The sequence below is a fragment of the Physeter macrocephalus genome, chromosome 2 (assembly GCF_002837175.3).
Source record: "Physeter macrocephalus isolate SW-GA chromosome 2, ASM283717v5, whole genome shotgun sequence".
Taxonomy (NCBI): Eukaryota; Metazoa; Chordata; class Mammalia; order Artiodactyla; family Physeteridae; genus Physeter; species Physeter macrocephalus.
In genome coordinates, this window is record NC_041215.1 from 1,614,578 (window position 1) to 1,634,420 (window position 19,843).

Sequence of the window (19,843 nt, forward strand, 5' to 3'; positions counted from 1 at the left end):
AATTAACTGTGGAATCTTAAAGTTCAAACCCAAACCAGACCCCATCCATTTGCCATGCAGTCTCAGGCCTCAGATTGAGAAGCAGGATGATTTAAGGTGGGCCCTGGAGTAGGTACAACTGCAGGATAGTCATACCTGCAAGTCCCTTACACCCTGTGGTGAGCTTACTCTGTCACGGACTCTTAAGGTCCACACAGCATGAAATGACAAATCCTTGCTTTGGGATCAAGGGGCTAATTAAAAATGAAGAGGACCCAACCCACAAGGTGATCTTGCATTCTCATGTCCTGCCCACTTCTCTTGTGCTCATGTATGCCAATATCTTAGAAAACTGCCAGTTTGGGTATCTGTTTTTCTCTGGGTATCTGCTTGTAACCCTCCTCTATCTTACTGCTCTGCACAACATTTTTGTTTCTTTCCTTTGGGACGATGAACCCAGGATGGGCAGGAAGTGCTTAGCATTACAGAGGTATAGGAAAGTGCGGTGGGGGTTTTGCCCGTGGTGGGAATCTAGACTCACAAACCAGGATGTGTGACAGGAAGCTAGGCAAGTGGTCACTCGGGTCCGTGAAGTCCTCAGCAAGCAGCGGCACGCACTCAGGTGAGGTGTGGTCGTGTGTCCAGTGGCAGCTAATCCAGCCCCAAGTTGTTCTGGTTTCACAGGTCGAGTGGCTCATAGCCTGGGACCTTCGCTAAGAAGTAGAGAAGGCCTGAGGGCAGTGGTTCCCCACCTCGGGAAGGGCAGAGGTAAAGGTCCCCATGAGCTCAGATCCACCAGAAGCATTTCTTCTTCACCTTCTTGGTTTTCCGCCTTAAGTCCTGTTTCTCAGGGACTGGGGGCTCTGCCGGGGACTTTGGTGGAGGAGATGCCTCCTCAACTGGCTCTGCTTCCTCCAGACTCTGTAGAACTTCGTGGAACCTGCCTTCCTGCTGCCGGAAATCATATTCTACACTGAAAAACACAAAGAGGAAGGAAGGAAAGTAAATTCAAATCAGCACATACTGATGTAGCATCACCAAGTGTCCAGCTGACGTGGAAAAACATGCGCTTTGAGGTCAGGTCACAGATGCTTAGGTACCTGCTTGGCTGTGTGACCTTGAGGAACTTGTGCCACCTCTCTGAAGCTCCAGTTTCTCATTGACTGAATTGTCATCTGTAATGCCTTCCTCTTGGGCATGTTACTAAGTTTAAATGAAGTGCGTAACATGGCAGCCTAATAGTAGATGTCCAGTAAAAACGGCTCTAATCTCTCTCTCACATTTATTTAATGTTCCTAATTGTTCATTCTTTTTACATACATTTTATGCATGAAAACTGCCTCATTATAAAGTATTTAAGTAACACAGAGGATTAAATGCTAAAACTAACAACTCAGTTTCCTTATCCATAAAATGGACATAAAAATGGCACCTATCTCAAAGGCTTTCTTTGGAATTAAGATGTATATTAATTGAGAGAATATAAATGAAGTACTTAGAGTGGTTCCTGGCATATAGTAAGCCATCTCAGAATGCCCAGTGACAAGGTACCATTTGGGGGCTTTATTAGCCTTTTTGGTGGCACTTACTCTGATCCTAGGTCTCTGGGAGGTGACATGGGCATAGCAGAGCAGGACAGTGTCCCTTTAATGACAGCTCCTTTTTAGCCCTTGCTGGGTAGAAGGCTTTGGCCAGTCATGCCACATCACAAACCAACATCGGGTCTTTCCTCTTCCATATGAAACATTTCATTTTCTTCCATGTTTAGCACGAAACACTGTTTTCATGACTCTGCATTTCCCCCACTTTCCATACTCCCAAGCTAGCTCCTCATCTTTGGGCCTTCTGAGAGTTCTAGTATGAAACCAGGTAACAAACACAGCTCTAAGCTTAAGAGCCTTCTTCCAAGCATCCTGGCACTGGCAACTCCTCTGTAAGTAAATCTCCTGTGGAGGAAAGTGGACAATTAAGGGTGGAGGGAGCACATCCACAGTCTGTAGGGATGTCTGCAGGATTCAGTCTTCCCGGCCCAGCTCTCCAGGTTCTGAGAAGGCTGAGCCAGACTTAGCAGATGGGCTGACCATTCCTGATGCCCACTGGCCTGATTCCCAAGCCCTCAAAGGTCAGGGGGAGCCTGAGCACCCACTGCACACAGGCCAGAGCTTCTGCTCTCCCCAGCCTCTGACTCTCTCAACCCCTGAGAACCCTGGTCCCCAACAGTGTCATGTTTACCTCACAGGCCTGTGTACAGATGATACAGTGGAGTCTGTACATTAATGACTCCAAAACACACAAATACAATAACAAAAAAAGGAATGGAGATTAGGAAATGCCCATTAAAGGAGAGTATTTAAATATGTCTGTATTGAGGAATGCTATGAAGTAAGCCTAGGTGTAAAGCTCTTCAAGACACATCATTGAGAAGCAAAGCAAAGAGCAAGACATAATATATTAGTAGTAATAACATTAATGATGATAATAGTAACAGTAATAGGGGCTGAATAACCATGCTTAAGGAGCATCAGGGATGGGTGTCTGATTATTTTGTTTCTGTATTTTTGATAAGCTTCCACCAGATTTTGTTCTCTTTGGCTTATATCCTTTCACTTTCTGTGCCCCCTGGTCTCCTCCACAGGGACATACTCCTGGCTGGGTGACTTATAGTAATGGGTGTAGTAATGCAGGCTATGTTTTTCTAGGCAAAGCTCCACGATTGATTAGCTGTGAGATCTTGGGAAAGTCATTTCTCATATTCAAGCCACAGTGTCCTTATCTGCAGAATAAGCATGGTACCTACTCATAGGATCTCAGTGAAGTATAAACAACAGAATGATGTACAACACTCAGCTCAGAGCCAGGTGCCAACAAACACTGAATGATATTCAGCTAATCATTCAACAAACTAAATTTACTGAGTATGTCCCATGTTCCAGGCCCTATGTTAGGTGCTGGGGGCAGAGTGGTAAACAGACAGACAGACAGACAGACATTATCCCTGGCCTCTTGGTGCTGGTAACTAGTGGCTCTGTGTCCTTAGTAAATGCTAGCCAATATCAAGAGCTACTAGAGATCTTCTAGCCAAAGCTTAGCATTTGCCAGATCAGTGAACAGAAGTATCCACTGAGGCTCCCACTTCCAGGATGTACTGCCCAGCACTGCACCCTTATTTGTCTCTGAGCCTGGGGTGGGTTTCTGTTACCACTACCTGCAACTCACTCTCCCCAACTGAAATTTAAGGAGATGGATTCAGAGGCTGGGGAAGAGTTGTCTCCAGTAAAGTCTCATTGCTTTAAGGAAGGAATTTAAAGCAGTGAGTTGGAAACTCTGATTCTTACCCTCTCTTACACTATTTCACAGATAGAGAACAGAACATCTACATTCATAGTTCTCCTAGCTCCTGAAATATCCCTGCCCTCCTTTCACCAGGCAGAAAAATAACCTTCATCCTAGAGCATCAGCCGGAGCCAAAGAAAGTAGGCACCCCTTACTCATTCTAGGAATTTCCTCAGCTTTCTGGTATCGGAAATTTCATCCATCCCTCCATCCATCCATCCATCCATCCATCCATCCATTCATCCATCCACCCATGCATCCAATCATCCATCCTGCTCTAGGCCTGATACTGTGCTCAGTTACAGGGACATCACAGTGAGGTAGACAGATGTGGATACTGCTTTTGGGGTCTTGCTTACCAGCGTGTGAAACAGATGGTTAAACTAACAATTGCTTTAAAAATCCGCCTTGTACGTATCTCAACTACTCCTACTTTCCAGCTCTTCATCCATATACCTCTACCAAATTATGTGAACATACACACAAAACAGCCTCCTTCTTCTCCTTATATGTGATATTTCTCTGACTTCTTAATTCAAACAAACAACAACAACAAACCACCTGAGTTTGTCAAGACTCAAAACAATGTCCTAACACCAATTAGAAAAAATAGTTCTCTGGGTGAGTCCAGATGTGTACAGAACCGGCAGGCCTGGAGATAGAAGGTAAAGTCTGGGACTTCCCTGGTGGTGCAGTGGTTAAGAATCCGCCTGCCAATGCAGGAGACACGGGTTTGAGCCCTGGTGTGGGATGATCCCATATGCCACGGAGCAACTAATCCGGTGTGCCACAACTACTGAGCCTGGGCTCTAGAGCCCGCGAGCCACAACTACTGAGCCCGCGTGCTGCAACTACTGAAGCCCGGGCGCCTAGAGCCCGTACTGTGCAACAAGAGAAGCCACCGCAATGAGAAGCCCACACACTGCAACGAAGAGTAGCTCCCGCTCGCCGCAACTAGAGAAAGCCTGTGCACAGCAACAAAGGCCTCCTTCTTCTCCTTATATGTGATATTTCTCTGACTTCTTAATTCAAACAAACAACAACAACAAACCACCTGAGTTTGTCAAGACTCAAAACAATGTCCTAACACCAATTAGAAAAAATAGTTCTCTGGGTGAGTCCAGATGTGTACAGAACCGGCAGGCCTGGAGATAGAAGGTAAAGTCTGGGACTTCCCTGGTGGTGCAGTGGTTAAGAATCCGCCTGCCAATGCAGGAGACACGGGTTTGAGCCCTGGTGTGGGATGATCCCATATGCCACGGAGCAACTAATCCGGTGTGCCACAACTACTGAGCCTGGGCTCTAGAGCCCGCGAGCCACAACTACTGAGCCCGCGTGCTGCAACTACTGAAGCCCGGGCGCCTAGAGCCCGTACTGTGCAACAAGAGAAGCCACCGCAATGAGAAGCCCACACACTGCAACGAAGAGTAGCTCCCGCTCGCCGCAACTAGAGAAAGCCTGTGCACAGCAACAAAGACCCAATGCAGCCAAAAATTAACTAAATAAAATAAAATAAATAAATAAATAAAAATAAATAAATTTATTTTAAAAAAAAAGAAGGTAAAGTCTGTCTTAGCTCACAATTTAAAGCACATTGTAGACAATACAGAAATGGCTCTCAAATGGAATACTCCTGGGTTTGAACCAAGGCTGTACCACTTACTGGCTGGGTGACCTTGGGTAAGTTGCTTCTCTTTCTGAGACCCAATTGAAAGTGGGGGTTATAAAGCTACTTCAATGGGTAGTTGTGCAGATGGGACACAATAACGGGAAATGTCCTTATGTAGGATGTGGTCTCTACCCACTCCACTAAGTCTCTTGTCTTCCTATCTTAGGGACTGAATGCCTCACCTCCTCACTCATACCTTCAACTCTTCAGTAATTGTATACCTTGCCGGAAACATCACTTTTCACCTCTCCCCTCCATGTACATTCAGGGAAGAATATGCTCTTTATATTTCTATGGAAACACCACAGGCTTCCATTATAATCATTGGGACTTAGGGAACTCCCCATCCTCTTCTTGCAACTGCCCCCATTGGTCTTGACAATTTAAAGAGGATTGAAAGTGACTTTCTTTTCAAGGCCAGGCAAATAACAGAGTACAGAGAAGCATCTGTCCTTTGGAGAGAAATCGATTAAACTTTTCTTAGGCCAAAGCAATTTATTAACATAAAGGAAAATTGTCACTTTTCTTCTTATCCATCCATTTGACAAACTACTGTTTAGTTTGGAAGGGAGGAGAAGGAGTATCTTTAGTTTTGGTAGCAGCTGCCTTATAAATGGGCAGGGGGCAGTGCCCTCTCTCATCTGTCTTTCATTTTGAGGCTGGGTCGAGAAGAGGAGATGCCCCTCAACTTCTTACTTAGCCAGCCCACAGCACTTTCAGCAACATCTTGAAAGAGGGAATAAAATGCCTGCTTGAGAGAATTCAAGCAAACTCTTAGCAGAGGGTTGTTTGCAGATTCTGGGGAATACATGCCTGCCTTGTGTTTGGTATCAAGGTAGAACACCAGTAACTTTTCCAACCTTCCTTCTCTCCTTCCTCTTAATCTACCTGTCCTCCCACCCTTACCATCTTCTCCATTCATATCCACATGGATGAAGAGGAGTGCTGAATGCTTAGTTTGTACAGAGATCTGGCTCACGGTGGGGTGGGAGTGGCAAATGGTGGTCAAGAAATTGTTATAATACAGGATTCAGGCCCGGAGCCATTGAGATAGTTTGGAGCATTCAAGGTCTGCAAGGTTGGCCCTCTGAGGATGCATGGAATACCTGACATCTGGTTCAGGAGTGCCCAGTTCACTGTCTGGGGATCCTTAGAGCCTTTCCCAGCCAAGATTCTGTGCATGGTGCCACTTTGCATTTAGAAACTGAGCTGTGTGTAGACCAAGAATGGAAGAGAGCTTTCAGATTTCCCTCTTGAGGGCACCTCACTAATCTAGCTGACAGATCAATGCTCCAGCCATCATGCTAGGTGAAAAACAGAAGGATGTTTTTCTAGGTAATTGGAAGTAGCGAGAAGCCTAAGTCATGGCTTGTCTGGAAAAGGAAATAGTGAGAAGCAAAAAGTAGATAAATGCGTAAATACATAAGCAAACAACAGAGACAGATTCTGGATGCAGCATCTTGGCTGGGCAAACTGAAGTTGGGTGAGACACAAAGAGATAAAAGTTTATATAGAAACAAACAATAGAAACCTCTTACTTTTATATAGCACTTTCAGACTGCAGACACTCCAGATCTGCATTTTCATTTTATCTTCACAATAGCTCAGGAATCTAGGAAGGTTATTATCTCCATTCAACTGACAAGTGAGTTGGTGAAGGGAGTCACACCTTAAGTTATGATCAGAATCTCAGCTTGCTTTCCTGACCTCTAGTCCTCTGTTTTTTCCTAAAAAGGGATCAGATGTTTTAGCCCAGGGCTTGGCTGTTACCAGGGTCTTACTCTAAGAAGAAAGAGATATAACAAGAGAGTATCTGGGTCATGTTCGGTGAGGGCATATGGTAATTTAAATGATGAAGAAGAAGGAGGAGGAGGAGAATGACTGTCATTTATGTAATGAAATCTATATTCCAGACACTATACTACAAGTTTAGTAATTCTCATATCTCATGTAATTCTCAGAGCCCCATGAGATAGATATTATCTTCATTTCACAGATGAGGAAACTGAGGCAAGGCAAGGGGAGGTTAAATACTCTGCCAAGGGCACACACTAATAAGTGACAGAGCCAGGGTTTGAGCCTAGATTGTCTGGCTCCAAACCTTGTACACGAAGATACACAGCATCGAAAGAACAGCAGTCTTCAATCTGTGAGAGATCCTGGTCACCAGATGAGCGTGGGGAGGGGAGGGGAGGGGAGGGACTGGTGACCAAGGCCTAGTGCACCTAAATGAACTTGCAGCCCGCTGTGGAACCAGACCCAACCTGGGCTGGGCTGCATGCACAACCCTTCGTGACCCAGCTGACCAGCCCACCCTGCCATAGTGTTTCCAGATTGCAGGGACATTCTGACAGGGAGGCCGCATACCAGAGAAGACAGACACCCCACAGGAGGCAGCTTACTCAAGGTAGTATCTGGGCTGTGCAATTTTGGGTCTGGTGTAGGTTGATGAGGTCCGCAGGGGCCCTTTGCTCTTCCTTCTCAGCAGGCGGGTCTTGTTCTTTTATCAAGAGATGAGTCGTAAACCATACACCCCAAGCAGGTTGGCTGAGAAACTAATGATCCATGACATCTCCCTGAAGACAAAACCACTTCCAGGTCCCTCTCCACCTCTTCATCTCTGTTAGAGTGTTTCTGTGGCCCGTCTTGCCACGGAACTCAGGTGCGACACAGATTTATTGACCTCCAGCAACTTTTGTTTTAGACGAATTAGCTGTAAGAATCAATGGAATCAGCACGGGTAGTTTGGTTCCTGTCTACTTGAATAAATCACACCACTTTGGAAAGTGTCTTTGGGGAAGAATCACAGTCTGGGAAAGTAGGAACCTTAGTTAGTGTTTTTCCCCAGTCTGGAAGGGATATTGTTCCTAAAACTTTCTCCTAATGACCAGTTTGCTCATTATTTATAGGGTAGAATTTTAAGCTTCACAACTCATAGCCATTTCAGGCTGGCAAGTGCACCCCTTCTTGGGCAACTGTCTGCTGATGAGTCCTCAGAGAATTGCACGTTCTCCTCTAGGCACATAAATAAGCAGAGTCACGCTGCAGAAACCTCACCACTGATTGCTATCTGTGAGAGAGGTCTGCGCTCTGGGTTCTGTGGCTCTGTGTTGAGAATGTCTTCACATTAAGTCCTTAGAAAGAGAAGGTCATCTCAGAGAACTTTAACACAAATATTCACTGATTGTGCAAGGTCAGAAAGTAAGAGGGAAAGGGACAAGAAGGTCTCCTGAAAGCAGGACTGGTTTGAGCCCTAGCTCTGTTGGATCTTGGACAAGTCACATAGCTTCTCTGAGTCTCAGTTTCCTCATCTGTAAAATGAGGAATAATAACCATACCCATATTTTAGGGTTTTGGGGAGTCTGAAAAGAGATGATACGTGTACAGTGTTTAGCAGAATTCCTGGCACAGTGCCTGGTTCAATAAATGGTAATGATTGTTGCATTAACTTGACAGAGAAATAAAGATTGGGTCATTTTGTGGTCAGCTGTGGCCCTCATGCCAGCAGCCATCCATTTGTTATTCCTGTGAAATTCTCAACTTTCTTGATTTTATATTTATGGCATGTTTCAGCCTCTTTAGCTGTTAATGCATTAAAATAGGTTTCATTTTTATTGCAGATAAATTGCTGATGCTGTAAATCCTACTTCTTTCCACTTACACTCGAGGGAAAAGAAGAAAGGGATAAGCATACTGAGAGAAACAGGGACTAATGGCAAATATCTTGGGAATCAAACTCTCGAGGCTCAGAGAGGTTTCCACATGTACCCCAAACTTTATGTCTGTTTCCAAAAGAGAGCTTGAGCTATGTTTGGTGGTAGTTGTTTGGGGGATGCTGGGTAGTATTGCCATTAACATTCACGTTCCTGCATTTGAAATGAATGCTGCTCAGTCCATACTACAATGGGATGAGAGCTGCAAAGGCATCTGTGATTACTAGAAAGAACAGACATGTTGTATGCTTTATAATTACTCCTCACTGTGGAATCCATTGCCGGCCAGAGAGAGGACCGTGGCTGGAAGATGAGGCTCTGACAGTTCACTTGGCTCCACTCTGGGAGGGCATCTTAAGCAAACAAAAGGAACATACTAAATAATTTATGTGGAAAGTTGGTTGCTGAATTCACAAGCCTGGGTGCATATTGCATTTCTAGTAAAATGCCTTTTTCTCTGGTTAAGTAATAGCTTTAAGTGGCAGGCAAGACCAAGACCCAGTGGCCAGATGACTTAACCATAGAAGGAAACTCTAGAAGGCTCTCAGCGCTTCTGACTGCATGACCCCAGGTAACTCACGTTGCTTTCCTTGGTTAGACAAAGGCCTGGCTTTTCTCCGACAGGGCACACAGCCGTACAGCTTTGGCCTGTGTTCCAGAGAGACTCCTTATGAGAAGCTCCGAATATTAAAACAATGAGGGGGCGACACCAAGAACAGGGATGCTGGTCGCCGGGTACAAAGGACGGCACTTGCAGCAAATCTCCTTTTGCATATCCTTAACTTCTTCTCTGTCTAGCTCAGAGGAGTTGTAACAGTGGACGAGTCAATAATGATAAAAAAGCAGTCTGTGGTCTGTGGAGTTGGAGGAAATGAGAGGAAAGTGGTGGAGGATTCTGGGGTTCAGCTTCACGCTTATTCCCTGGTTCTGGAGCCTGTGGTGACCACACCCTCTCCTGAAGCGGGGTGGGCGGTCCTGGGCAGCACCTTGCATGGCCACCCTGTCAGGCGTTTGTAACTGCTCCTCCAGGACGCACCAGAGGGCAGTTCCTAGCATTTGGGCCCTTGGCCTGGGAGCAGAATTGGGCTCTAACTGGTCTGAACCTTAATTGGAGGAGGAAGGTCAGCAGGGATTGCCATTCCGTTCCTGATCTCAGATGAGGACCAGGGAGCTGGGAAATGTGGGAGGGAGGAGAGGCTACAAATGAATCCCCTAAGTAATGCATAATGAAAGCCTGGGCGCCCACGTGGACCGGCAGAAGCTCATTTTCTCTTCTCATTGGAAATAGGAGGCATCAAAAATACCCTTAGTCTATGAGGAAGCCCCCACAATCCTCTTCCCTTCCCTTTCCCTTGCCTCCACTCTCACCTGCACCCCCTAGTTAGGTCTATACCTCACCACCTAACCCTGTAATTGAAGCCAAGCAGAAAGGTAAATCATCTGTCCAATGATGCGTTTAAAACAAAAGCTACTTTCTGGGCTATTTTATTAGCAAGAGCTTTCTATGTCACAAAAGTTTCTAATAAATCAACCAGAAACCTCCTCCTTTCAAGACCCTAATTTTACCTAGTTGAATGTTTCTCAAGCTTCGCTGGGATCAGGCTTTCCCAGGAAACTGGCTGTAACTGTAGATTCCCATGTTCCACCCCACCCCTCTGATCCAGCAGGTTTGGGGAGTGAAGGCCAGCAACCAGTATTCACAGATAGCCAGGAGACTCTGATGCAGATGACCCAGGATCACATTTTGAGAACACTGTTTAGGTCCTGCATCTTAAACACAAACCCTCACGATGCCCTTGGATTATGAGAATTCATCCGTACAACATTCTGCTGAGCCCTGATACCCCTCAAGCATGTCTGTCCTCTGAAGGCAGCATGCTGTAGAATCTGGCCAACAGGAAGGGAGGACTAAATTCCAATCTCGACATTGCCACTTATTAGTTTCAGAATAATTGTGCAAGTGCCTCTCTCTCTCTCAGTCTCAATTGTCTAATCTGAATAGTGTGCAAGTCCCTGAACCTCAGTTATCTCACCTGTAAAATGGGAGTATTTTTATCTATCTCACATGGTTGTGAGGATTAGATACAAAAATAAAAGGCATTTATAATGACCGGTAATAATAGACACTCAATAAGTGGTAGCTCTCTTCTTATTTCTTTTCCCTAATCTTCATCCCAACAGATCTCTGTCTTCCCCTAGCTGTCATAATTGCAAAGATCATCAAAGTCAAGTTAACAGACCTTCAATTAGAAGTGAGTAGTTTACCAATTATAAGGGTTTAATCCAGGCGTATTAGTTTCCTATTACTACTGAAACAAATTACCACAAATTTAGTGGTTTAAAACAAGACAGATTTTACTCTTAGAGTCCAGAGATCAGAAGTCCTCCAGAACTGTAAATCAAGGTGTCAGCAGAACTGTGTTCCTTCTGGAGGTTCGAGGAGAGAATGTGTCGCTTGCCTTTTCCAGCTTTTAGAGGCTGCCTACCTTCTTTAGCTTGTGACCACATCACTTCTACCTCTGCTTCTGTTGTCACATCTTCTCTGACTCTGCCTCTTCTGCCTTCGTCTTTCCCTTGTAAGGATCCTTATGATTATGTTAGGCTCACCTGGACAATCCAGGCTACTTACCTTGTCCTAAGATCCTTAACTTAATCACACCTGCAGTGTCCCTTTTACCAAGTAATGTAACATATTCACAAGGTCCAGGAATTAGAATGTGGGCATCTTTTTTTTTTTTTTTTTTTTTTTTTTTTTCGGTACGCGGGCCTCTCACTGTTGAGGCCTCTGCCGTTGTGGAGCACAGGCTCCGGACGCGCAGGCTCAGCGGCCATGGCGCCGCTCCGCGGCATGTGGGATCCTCCCAGACCGGGGCGCGAACCCGTGTCCCCTGCATCGGCAGGCGGACTCTCAACCACTGCGCCACCAGGGAAGCCCACGGGCATCTTTTTGTGGACATTATTCTGCCTACTACACTGGGTTTTGATGCTTTACCAAGAGAACCTCCCAATCTAATGCCTTAATTCCCTCTTCCATAGAGATCATCGGTGCAGTTCAGACACCGTAGAAGGGAGATATTTTAACCTGGAGGGAGTTTTCAGTTTTCCACACATCAAACCGCCTTTCCTACCACAGCCAGTACAGAAGTACTGGGCAATAATGTTGGATGGCCATGATGAATGAGGATCTCAATGTCCTATGAAATTGCAACAAGCTTTCTGAGTCATCAAAGGAAGATTTGATTAGGTTTCATCTTGTAGTGTTCCAGGTGTTTGAAAATTGACAGTCCATGTACTACATACAGTCGTTTGATTTAGTTCCAAAAGATCTCCTGAGGACCTGCTGCACAGAAGCCTTCCTTCCCTAATAAGAACATTTGACTAATTAAGGCCTTCCGTTTCCCCACCCAAGGGTAGGGGCACACACAAATAGTCACACTGACTTAACTTTGGGGCATCTGAAGAGCTGTCTCAAGCCCACCACTGTTTTTCATCCCTCCCTTAGTCAGTATAGCCATTCCCTTCCTTGACAAGATTCTATTGAGCACCAACTATGTATTAGACACTGGCCCATGACTTTGAGATACTAACCATCTGCTGAAGGAAAGAAACTCATAAACACTGAGTTACAGTGCAATAGGATAAATGGTATAGTCGAGGAATATGTGTGCCAAGGGGATCCTTCTTGGGAAGGAGTGTAAGGCTATTCCGAGGAACTGACTTTTAAGCTGCAAGATTAGGAGATTTCCAGACAAAGCAGGGCAGAAAAGGCATTTCAGGAAATAAGGAAACATGCATGCGAGAACACACAGTATATGAAGCCAGCTTAGTAGTTCCCTGTGGCTGGGGAGAAATAGGAGACCCAGCAGGTAAGAAGGTTAGTATCATGTTCAAAGGGCTCTGAAAAATTAGCTAAAGGAAGCAACAGGAACTGGGACAAAATTGTTTAGCAGGGGAGTGACATGATCAGATTCTACTTTTCAGGTAATTTAGCAATCTGTGTGGAGGATTACTTGGGACAGGGCAAAAGTTGCCTATGGCAAAAAGGCCAGCTAGCGTTTAAGTGACCAATGATGAGAGCCTTTATGGACCAGAGAGAGAGGGTAGAATCAGTAGCCAATTTGATGTGTGTTGTAAAGGAGAGGAGCGAGGCACCATGGGGACTGTAGTTTCTTTATGGAACTGTGTTTAACAGTGTTGAGCAAAATAAGAAACATAGGAAAAGAATTTTGTGGAGGAAAATAAGAAGTGTGTTTTGGTATATGGTGAACTTGAGAATTTGAGGTACCTTTGAGATATCAAGATAGAAATGGAAAGATCTGTAGGGAGTATATATATCTGTAGGTATAATATATATATATATATATATATATATATATAGAGAGAGAGAGAGAGAGAGAGAGAGAACTCATAAAAAAGATAGGGGAAGCTGATGTCACAGAAATTAAAATCCATGAGTGCAGTTGAAGTCATGAACAGAGGCTAAGGATGAGAAGAGGAGACAGCCTGTCCAGATAGACCCCTGAGCAAACAAGTGCTCTTCTGTTGTTCTCTCCTCTCTAGCACCTTTCAAATTTTACATGGCCAGCCTCTCCCTTCACCCATTGAAAATGGTAAGTTTGCTGCTTGCTCTTTATTTCCATTTTCTAAGAAACACACTTGGATGATAGAAGAAATTATTTTTTTCTGATAAGGACTTCCCATTCTTTTCCCTTAAAACATTTGAGGCATTTTACAACTTAAACCAGGCAGGTTTTTTTTCCTGGGAGCTACATCCATAAAATAAATGCATGATTGGTGTAGTCAGAGACCTCCAAAGAGGTTCTGTGGTTATTTTTAGAGTGAACGTGAAGATGAAGTGCAGGCAGATGTGGCTGGAGGAGCAGAGAATGGGGTGAGGGAAGGAGGAGAGATATGGCTTGGAGAGACCTCATGTCATTGAGAAGAGGAAAGGGAGCTGATTCCTTAAGGCACAGTTTCCCAAACTGCAGTCATTCATTCACCACCTTCATGGTTTTTGTGAAACTCCCCATACCACATGCACAATAATTTTTTTCTCTCTAGATCAATTCACTTTTTAGACTTAACAACATTTGTACAAAACAGGCAATATACCTTTTGAAAATGGAGACCTGCATAACAGTGAGTAGGTAGGGGGACTAGTTTTAAAAGTTAAAATCTCCCATAAAGGGGCTTCCCTGGTGGCGCAGTGGTTGAGAATCTGCCTGCTAATGCAAGGGACACGGGTTCGAGCCCCGGTCCGGGAGGATCCCACATGCCGCGGAGCAACTGGGCCCGTGAGCCACAGCTACTGAGCCTGCGCGTCTGGAGCCTGTGCTCGGCAACAAGAGAGGCCGCGATAGTGAGAGGCCCGCGCATCGCGATGAAGAGTGGCCCCCGCTTGCCACAACTAGAGATAGCCCTTGAAACGAAGCCCAGAAACGAAGACCCAACACAGCAAAAATAAATAAATTAATTAATAAACTCCTACCCCCAACATCGTCTTAAACAAACAAACAAACAAATCTTCCATAAAGAATTAGAAATGATTACATTCTGGCTGCGTACTGTTGCTTTGCCCATGGCTATGAACATGAAACATGCTCAGTCTTGGCAAAGAAGTGTGATAAGTAAGCATTAGATAGGTTTTGAAGACATTCTAGTACCAAACTCAGATTTTTCCCTCTGGGTGAATCAGAAGAATTGAAATGAATTTGAAAAGAGAACAACCTTCTCACTAGGTAATTCAATGCTATTTTATCTCAGGTATCGCAGGAGGCATGCAGAAACCCTTTGAGTGGCTTGTCCTAGGATTAATGCTAAGGAGAGGTGAGGGGAGTGTTTGGGGTCTAAACAGCCTGGAACCAGCTCGAGTCATAGAGCCAATCCCCACACCCTTCCCTTGGAGCCCACAGCAGTCAAAACTCCAAGGAGTTCATTCTTCCTGGTGTACTCCTGAGAATACATGGAATCTTTGGGCATCAGTTTTGGTGCTGTTCTCCTTGGTGAGGTAGGATCTATCAAAGTGATCCGTGGTAGGAAGAATGCCAATGAGGCTTTGAGGAGCAGGTGGGCAAAAGGCTCCTCCTGGAGCAGAGAGAATGAGTCGGATAGAACCAGTGACCCCACGTGTCTTGGTGGAAGCAAGTAGCATAGCCATAGGCTTCGGCTGATGGGGCCACTTAGAAAACCTTATGGATTGCTAACTTAGCAGCAACATCTCCAGAGAAGAAGACCCGGCAGGCAATCCATCACGCATCCATGTGCTTTATGTTCAGTGACGTGCACTCGGTCCATCCATCATCAGGGAGAGACTGCAGCTTAACAAGGCCTGAGGATGAGTACTTCACATCATTTGTTTATTAGTTTGCAAGGTCTGACTTTCCAGGATACCACACAGGGTTTGAAGTCATTTGAAATGTTAAAAAAAAAATGACAACTCTCATCTTCCCGCTGTTACTGTGATGGAGATGTTGTTCTGATCTCTTTGCTTTCATCAAACTAATTGCCTGTTATTTCACAATGGCTTAGATACAACGATATAGATACTGTCTGGGAGAACAGTCTGGCTTTGAATGGTAATGAGGGATAGATGCATGCAATGGCTGCTCTTCTTGGAAAACTGGAAAGGGATGTGTGGATAAAGGTTTGCCAGCCCATCCAGGGGTAAATTTAGAATGTTTACTTGGGATATGTGAAGTAAGTACTAGAAAATCCAAACATTCTCAGACTTGTTGGAAGGTTGTAGTTTAGCCAAATGTTACTATTTTTAATTCAGCCTAGAACATCAGAATGTCAGAACTGAAAGGGACCATAGGGACCATCTAATTAAAGGCCCTAATTTTTCAGACGAGGAAACTCAGAGGCCAGAAATGATTTGCCTAAGGCCAGGGCAAGAAACTCGTAGTAGTTTGGAAAATAACCATTTGTCCTTTTCACTTACATAAGCTAAATAAAAAGTCAGCTGAAGGTAATAGAAAATACATCATCTGGCTGCTGAAAAAGAGACTTTTCAAAATTTAAATGGAAGTTAGTTAAGAATAATTATTTTTGTTTATGAGGAAAAGCTTTTGTCCTCCCTAACAGTCTAGACATTTAATGATTTTTGTCCTCCTGGTGATTAGGAAATTTGCTTAAGATGGGGTATATAAAAAAAAAAGAAGGAGCAAAAGGTAAGCAATTGATGAGACTTCCTAATTTTTCTTTCTAATGCACAAGCCTTTTCCAGAGCCCCCTTTTAAGAGGGGATATTTCATGCCAGCGTAAAGGGCATTTTTTTTGGTGAGAGGTCCTGAAGCTCCTGTTATTGTTATTGGTGAAAAAACTTTGTGGTCCTTTGCCTCTTAGGTATAAAGTGTTGACAGTTCAGTGAGAAAATGCCCAAGGCCTCACCTAAGGGTAGGGGCCCCCTGACTACCCCCGCATCCCTTGCCAGGATGAAACCTCAGGATTCTGCTGGAAGGAATGAGACATTTTAAATAGAAGACACAGGCAACCCAGTTGGGCTTCAGTTTGCTCAGGCCCTAGCTGCCTTTCTCATCAGAGAGAGAATATAATAGAGAAAACCAAACCATACACTTTTGTTAAACAAAGTTAGATTCCATCAACTGAAATGACGGCTTTTGACCACTTTTCCACTGTGCCACCGAAAGTAGACTTCCAGCTAAAGGGGCATTGATTTTTCCAGTAATAACAGGAATAAGCTCTTGGATTTGTACAGAAATTTACTGTTACAAAAGGCATTCAGATATATTTTCTCATTTGTTCCTAATGGCAACTCTCAAGAGGGATAATTGTTCCCACTCTACAGATGAGGAAACTGAGGTCCAGACAAGTAAGCAGGCGTAGACTTGGGGATTTTGACTCCAAGTTTAGTGCTCTTCCAACTGTATGCTGTTTCCCTTCTATTACTTATAAAAATTTACTCTATTGCAGCAATGTTACCCCCTGCTGGAAAGAAACAATGTACTTAGAAATGAATACACAGTGCTTAGCACAGTTCTTGACATATAGTAATTGTTGGCCTGTGATAGCTACTGTGGAGGAAGAGGCTGTGTGGTACAACAATCAAGATCATAGGGCTTGGGATCAGAAGGGTCTGGATTTGAGTCCCAAGACTCAATATTTGGTTGGAGAGCCCCCTCTGCTCTCCAAAAATGCTTTATGGGAGTGGAGCCAAATGGCTGAACTTCTCTGAGGACGTTAACGCCTACCTCACGAGGTATATATACTGTGAAACGAGACGCAAACGGGCATGCAGAGCTTAGCAAGCCGCCTGTACTCAGTATTCAGTAAGTGGAGGGATGATGATCTCAAGAGGATTTGCTCATAGACCTTATTGTGAGGAAACAAAGCAATGCCTGCCTTGGAACCAGATGTTAACATTTCATAGTTAAACACCTTGCTTTTTAAGTCTCAGGTATTCAAAGGCCTCCTGTCTTTGCCCCTCTCTTGAATTTCTGTGCCTAAGAGAGCTTACAAGAATGTTCTGTGGACCCTGCAACTTCTGTGCTCTACAGAGCAGGCCTCGGTTGTGGCCAGGTACCTGTATATGATGCACGCTGTGTTCTGGCAGGTACTGCAGTTGTTGAGATCTTGGCCAGTTCGATAAAAGTTGCGCCTGCAAGATAGAGCATTTGCTAGATAAATCTATGGGCAAAATCCCCCTGGGATGCACGCATTCTACAGACTCATTCCCTGCAGCACAGCATTGCCCCTCTCATGAGTACCAAAGCCTGAAGTTGCATGGCCATTGCAGACACAGAAACAAGAAACCCCTGTTAATAGAACCTCACATTTCTAGAGTGCTTTATAAATGTTTAAGCATTTTGACGTTTGGGTTTTCTTCATGCTGACAGTAACCCTATGAGATGAGCCGGTTATTCTTACCCCCGCATGATAGATGGGGAAACTGAGAGACTTTGCGAATGAGTAGAGGAAGATGATTAAAACTCCAGATCCCTTAGTTCAGTGCATTTCTCTCTGTATCATCACAGTGCTTCTCTCTTATAAGGCAGTGTTGATTCTGATCCATATCAGCAAAGGCCAGTTAATTTCTTCTTCCCTCTCCTACCCTTTTGTTGCTTAGCTTTGGCCATTCCTTCTTCTCAGTCTTTAGAGAGCACTGTTTCAAGGAAAGAACAACCCACACCTAAACAAATAACTGCCTTCCCCTCCCCATACTGATGCTGAGTCACCCAGGAAAGCATTTTGTGACTTTTTTCTCTTTGCAAAATTGTGATCTCATTTCAGTTTCCATTTAGCTGGTCCATGATGGACTGGCCCAAGCCTTCAAAGTGGTCAGTGGTGGGGAAGGTCAACAGTAAGCTTAGTGGCCACCTCAAGTCCTCGGTGACAAACCCATAAATAACTAAAATACTGTGCAAATGCAGTCACTTGCTTCAAGGATGGGGGTGGGGGAAGCACCTACTTGCTATCATTTTCCCTCATCATTTATCAACTGAACTCACATCTTAATAAAAATCACTTTTGACTCTGCTGCTTCATTGCCCCCTTTCTGTAGTCTGTTGACATCTGGAAACAAAAACACATCACCGTGGAAATTCTCCAAAGCCTACAACTAGGCGAAACCCAGTCAGAACAAAGGGAGACCATTGCTTACAATCTGGGGAAACAACAGAATCTCAAACATTTTGGAGACATTTTACTAACGGAAACCAGTGCTCTCTCTCTGCCCCTATCCTAGCAAGTGACTTCACCCAATAAAAAAAATCCACCTTACCCTTCTGTGAGAGCTCGAGCTTTCTCCAAGTCTTGAATTACATTCAAAAGGACTTTAATTTTCTCTTGGTTTGAGTGCAGAGATTCCTCCACGGATTGCAGCCTGCCCTGGAGGTCGCAGAACTCACCCTGTGCCAGGTGAACTGGATTAAGTGCACCCATCTCTGTGGTGCCCTGCTGTTTGGTCTCCCTCCTTGGAGGAGAGGATGGGAGGTGATCGCTTTCTGGACAGTTTTGAAACGCTGGGATGTGTGACTGGAAGGGGTTCTTTGCCGTCTGCTCCTGACACACAGGGGCAGATTTTGACTCACTGTTAGTTTTGAGTGACTGCAGATCCTGGCGATTGTTACTCGTTGAAGCACAATCTGAAGCTCCCCCTGGCTGGGCTGGCTGGCTGTGGGAGCCTGGCGAAGGGGAGCTGTGAGTCCGTGGACGTGAGGGAACACACGTCTCCTTTGACTGAGATGACAATGGGCCAAGGTCTTTGTCATCAAAGTTATCTTTGGGCAAAAGCATTTCAGGTTTAAGTTTCCCTGTGCCGGGCATGTGGTTGGCACCTCTGGTGGCATTTAAGCCGGAGAGGGGTCTTTCTGAATCTGATGGTGGCACTCTTCTCCCATCACCTGGACACATGTCAACCAACGTGGGTATGGAGTTGCTAATCTCAGCAGACCTGTCTGGGCTGAAAGTGGACTCTCTACCTGCCCAGGTAGGGCTGTGATAAATATCATCTGGGACCTGAATGGCAGCTGTTGCTTTCTCTGAGGGCCTCCATGTCCCTGCTTCCAAGCATATGCTCACAGGCCCATTGCTTTGCACCTTGGACATTCTAGGGAGAAATGGGTGGGACACCTTGACCCTTTGAGGCCCGTCTTCAAGATGCCGAGACAGCCTTAAGTAGGCAAGGTCAGAGGACACAATGTCCTGTTCAGAGAGATTGCCGTTCACCTGGATGGCACTTTGGGATGCTGTCTGCATTTCCACCAGGGACTTGCTAGCTGTGAGTCTCTTCCTTTTGAAAACTGGGAAATGCTTCCTGAGACTGGGGGAGGTTTGGATGGCGATGTGCCGAAAGCCCCCTGCCTTCTGGGACCTGGGGAAGGAGAGTGAGTAGGTGGGGAGGTGATGGTGCCCGGAGGCCTGAGTCTTGCCCATTACAGCCGGGTCCTCAGAAGTTTGGATGTCAGCCTCAGCTAGGGCAGGTGGAGTCTTACTGGTGCCATCTTCCTTGAATCGTACCTGCTGAGATTTGCTCCTGCGGTGGTGAGGTTGCTTCACAAGCTCCACTGACTCTAGACTGTTACGCTTCAGAAGCACAGGCCTCACTTTCATACTTTGCTGGGCCATTGAGCCTCAGTTGAAAGGATTGGGACCATACACTTCTCCTGGGCACATTTCCTTAGGTCTTTGG

At 45.1% G+C, this 19,843-nt stretch overlaps 2 protein-coding genes across 2 annotated transcripts in view; one reads left to right on the forward strand and one right to left on the reverse strand.

The window, feature by feature from the left end:
* DOCK2 (dedicator of cytokinesis 2) overlaps positions 1-19,843 on the forward strand; it is a 432,741-nt gene that overhangs the window by 201,468 nt on the left and 211,430 nt on the right. The window lies entirely within an intron of this gene.
* Positions 766-19,779, reverse strand: INSYN2B (inhibitory synaptic factor family member 2B). Its single transcript, XM_007125566.1, has 3 exons — positions 18,434-19,779; positions 17,237-17,311; positions 766-952 (listed from the first exon to the last, which is right to left on the reverse strand). Exons 1-3 carry the CDS (start codon positions 19,777-19,779, stop codon positions 766-768), a joined length of 1,608 nt encoding a protein of 535 aa, XP_007125628.1.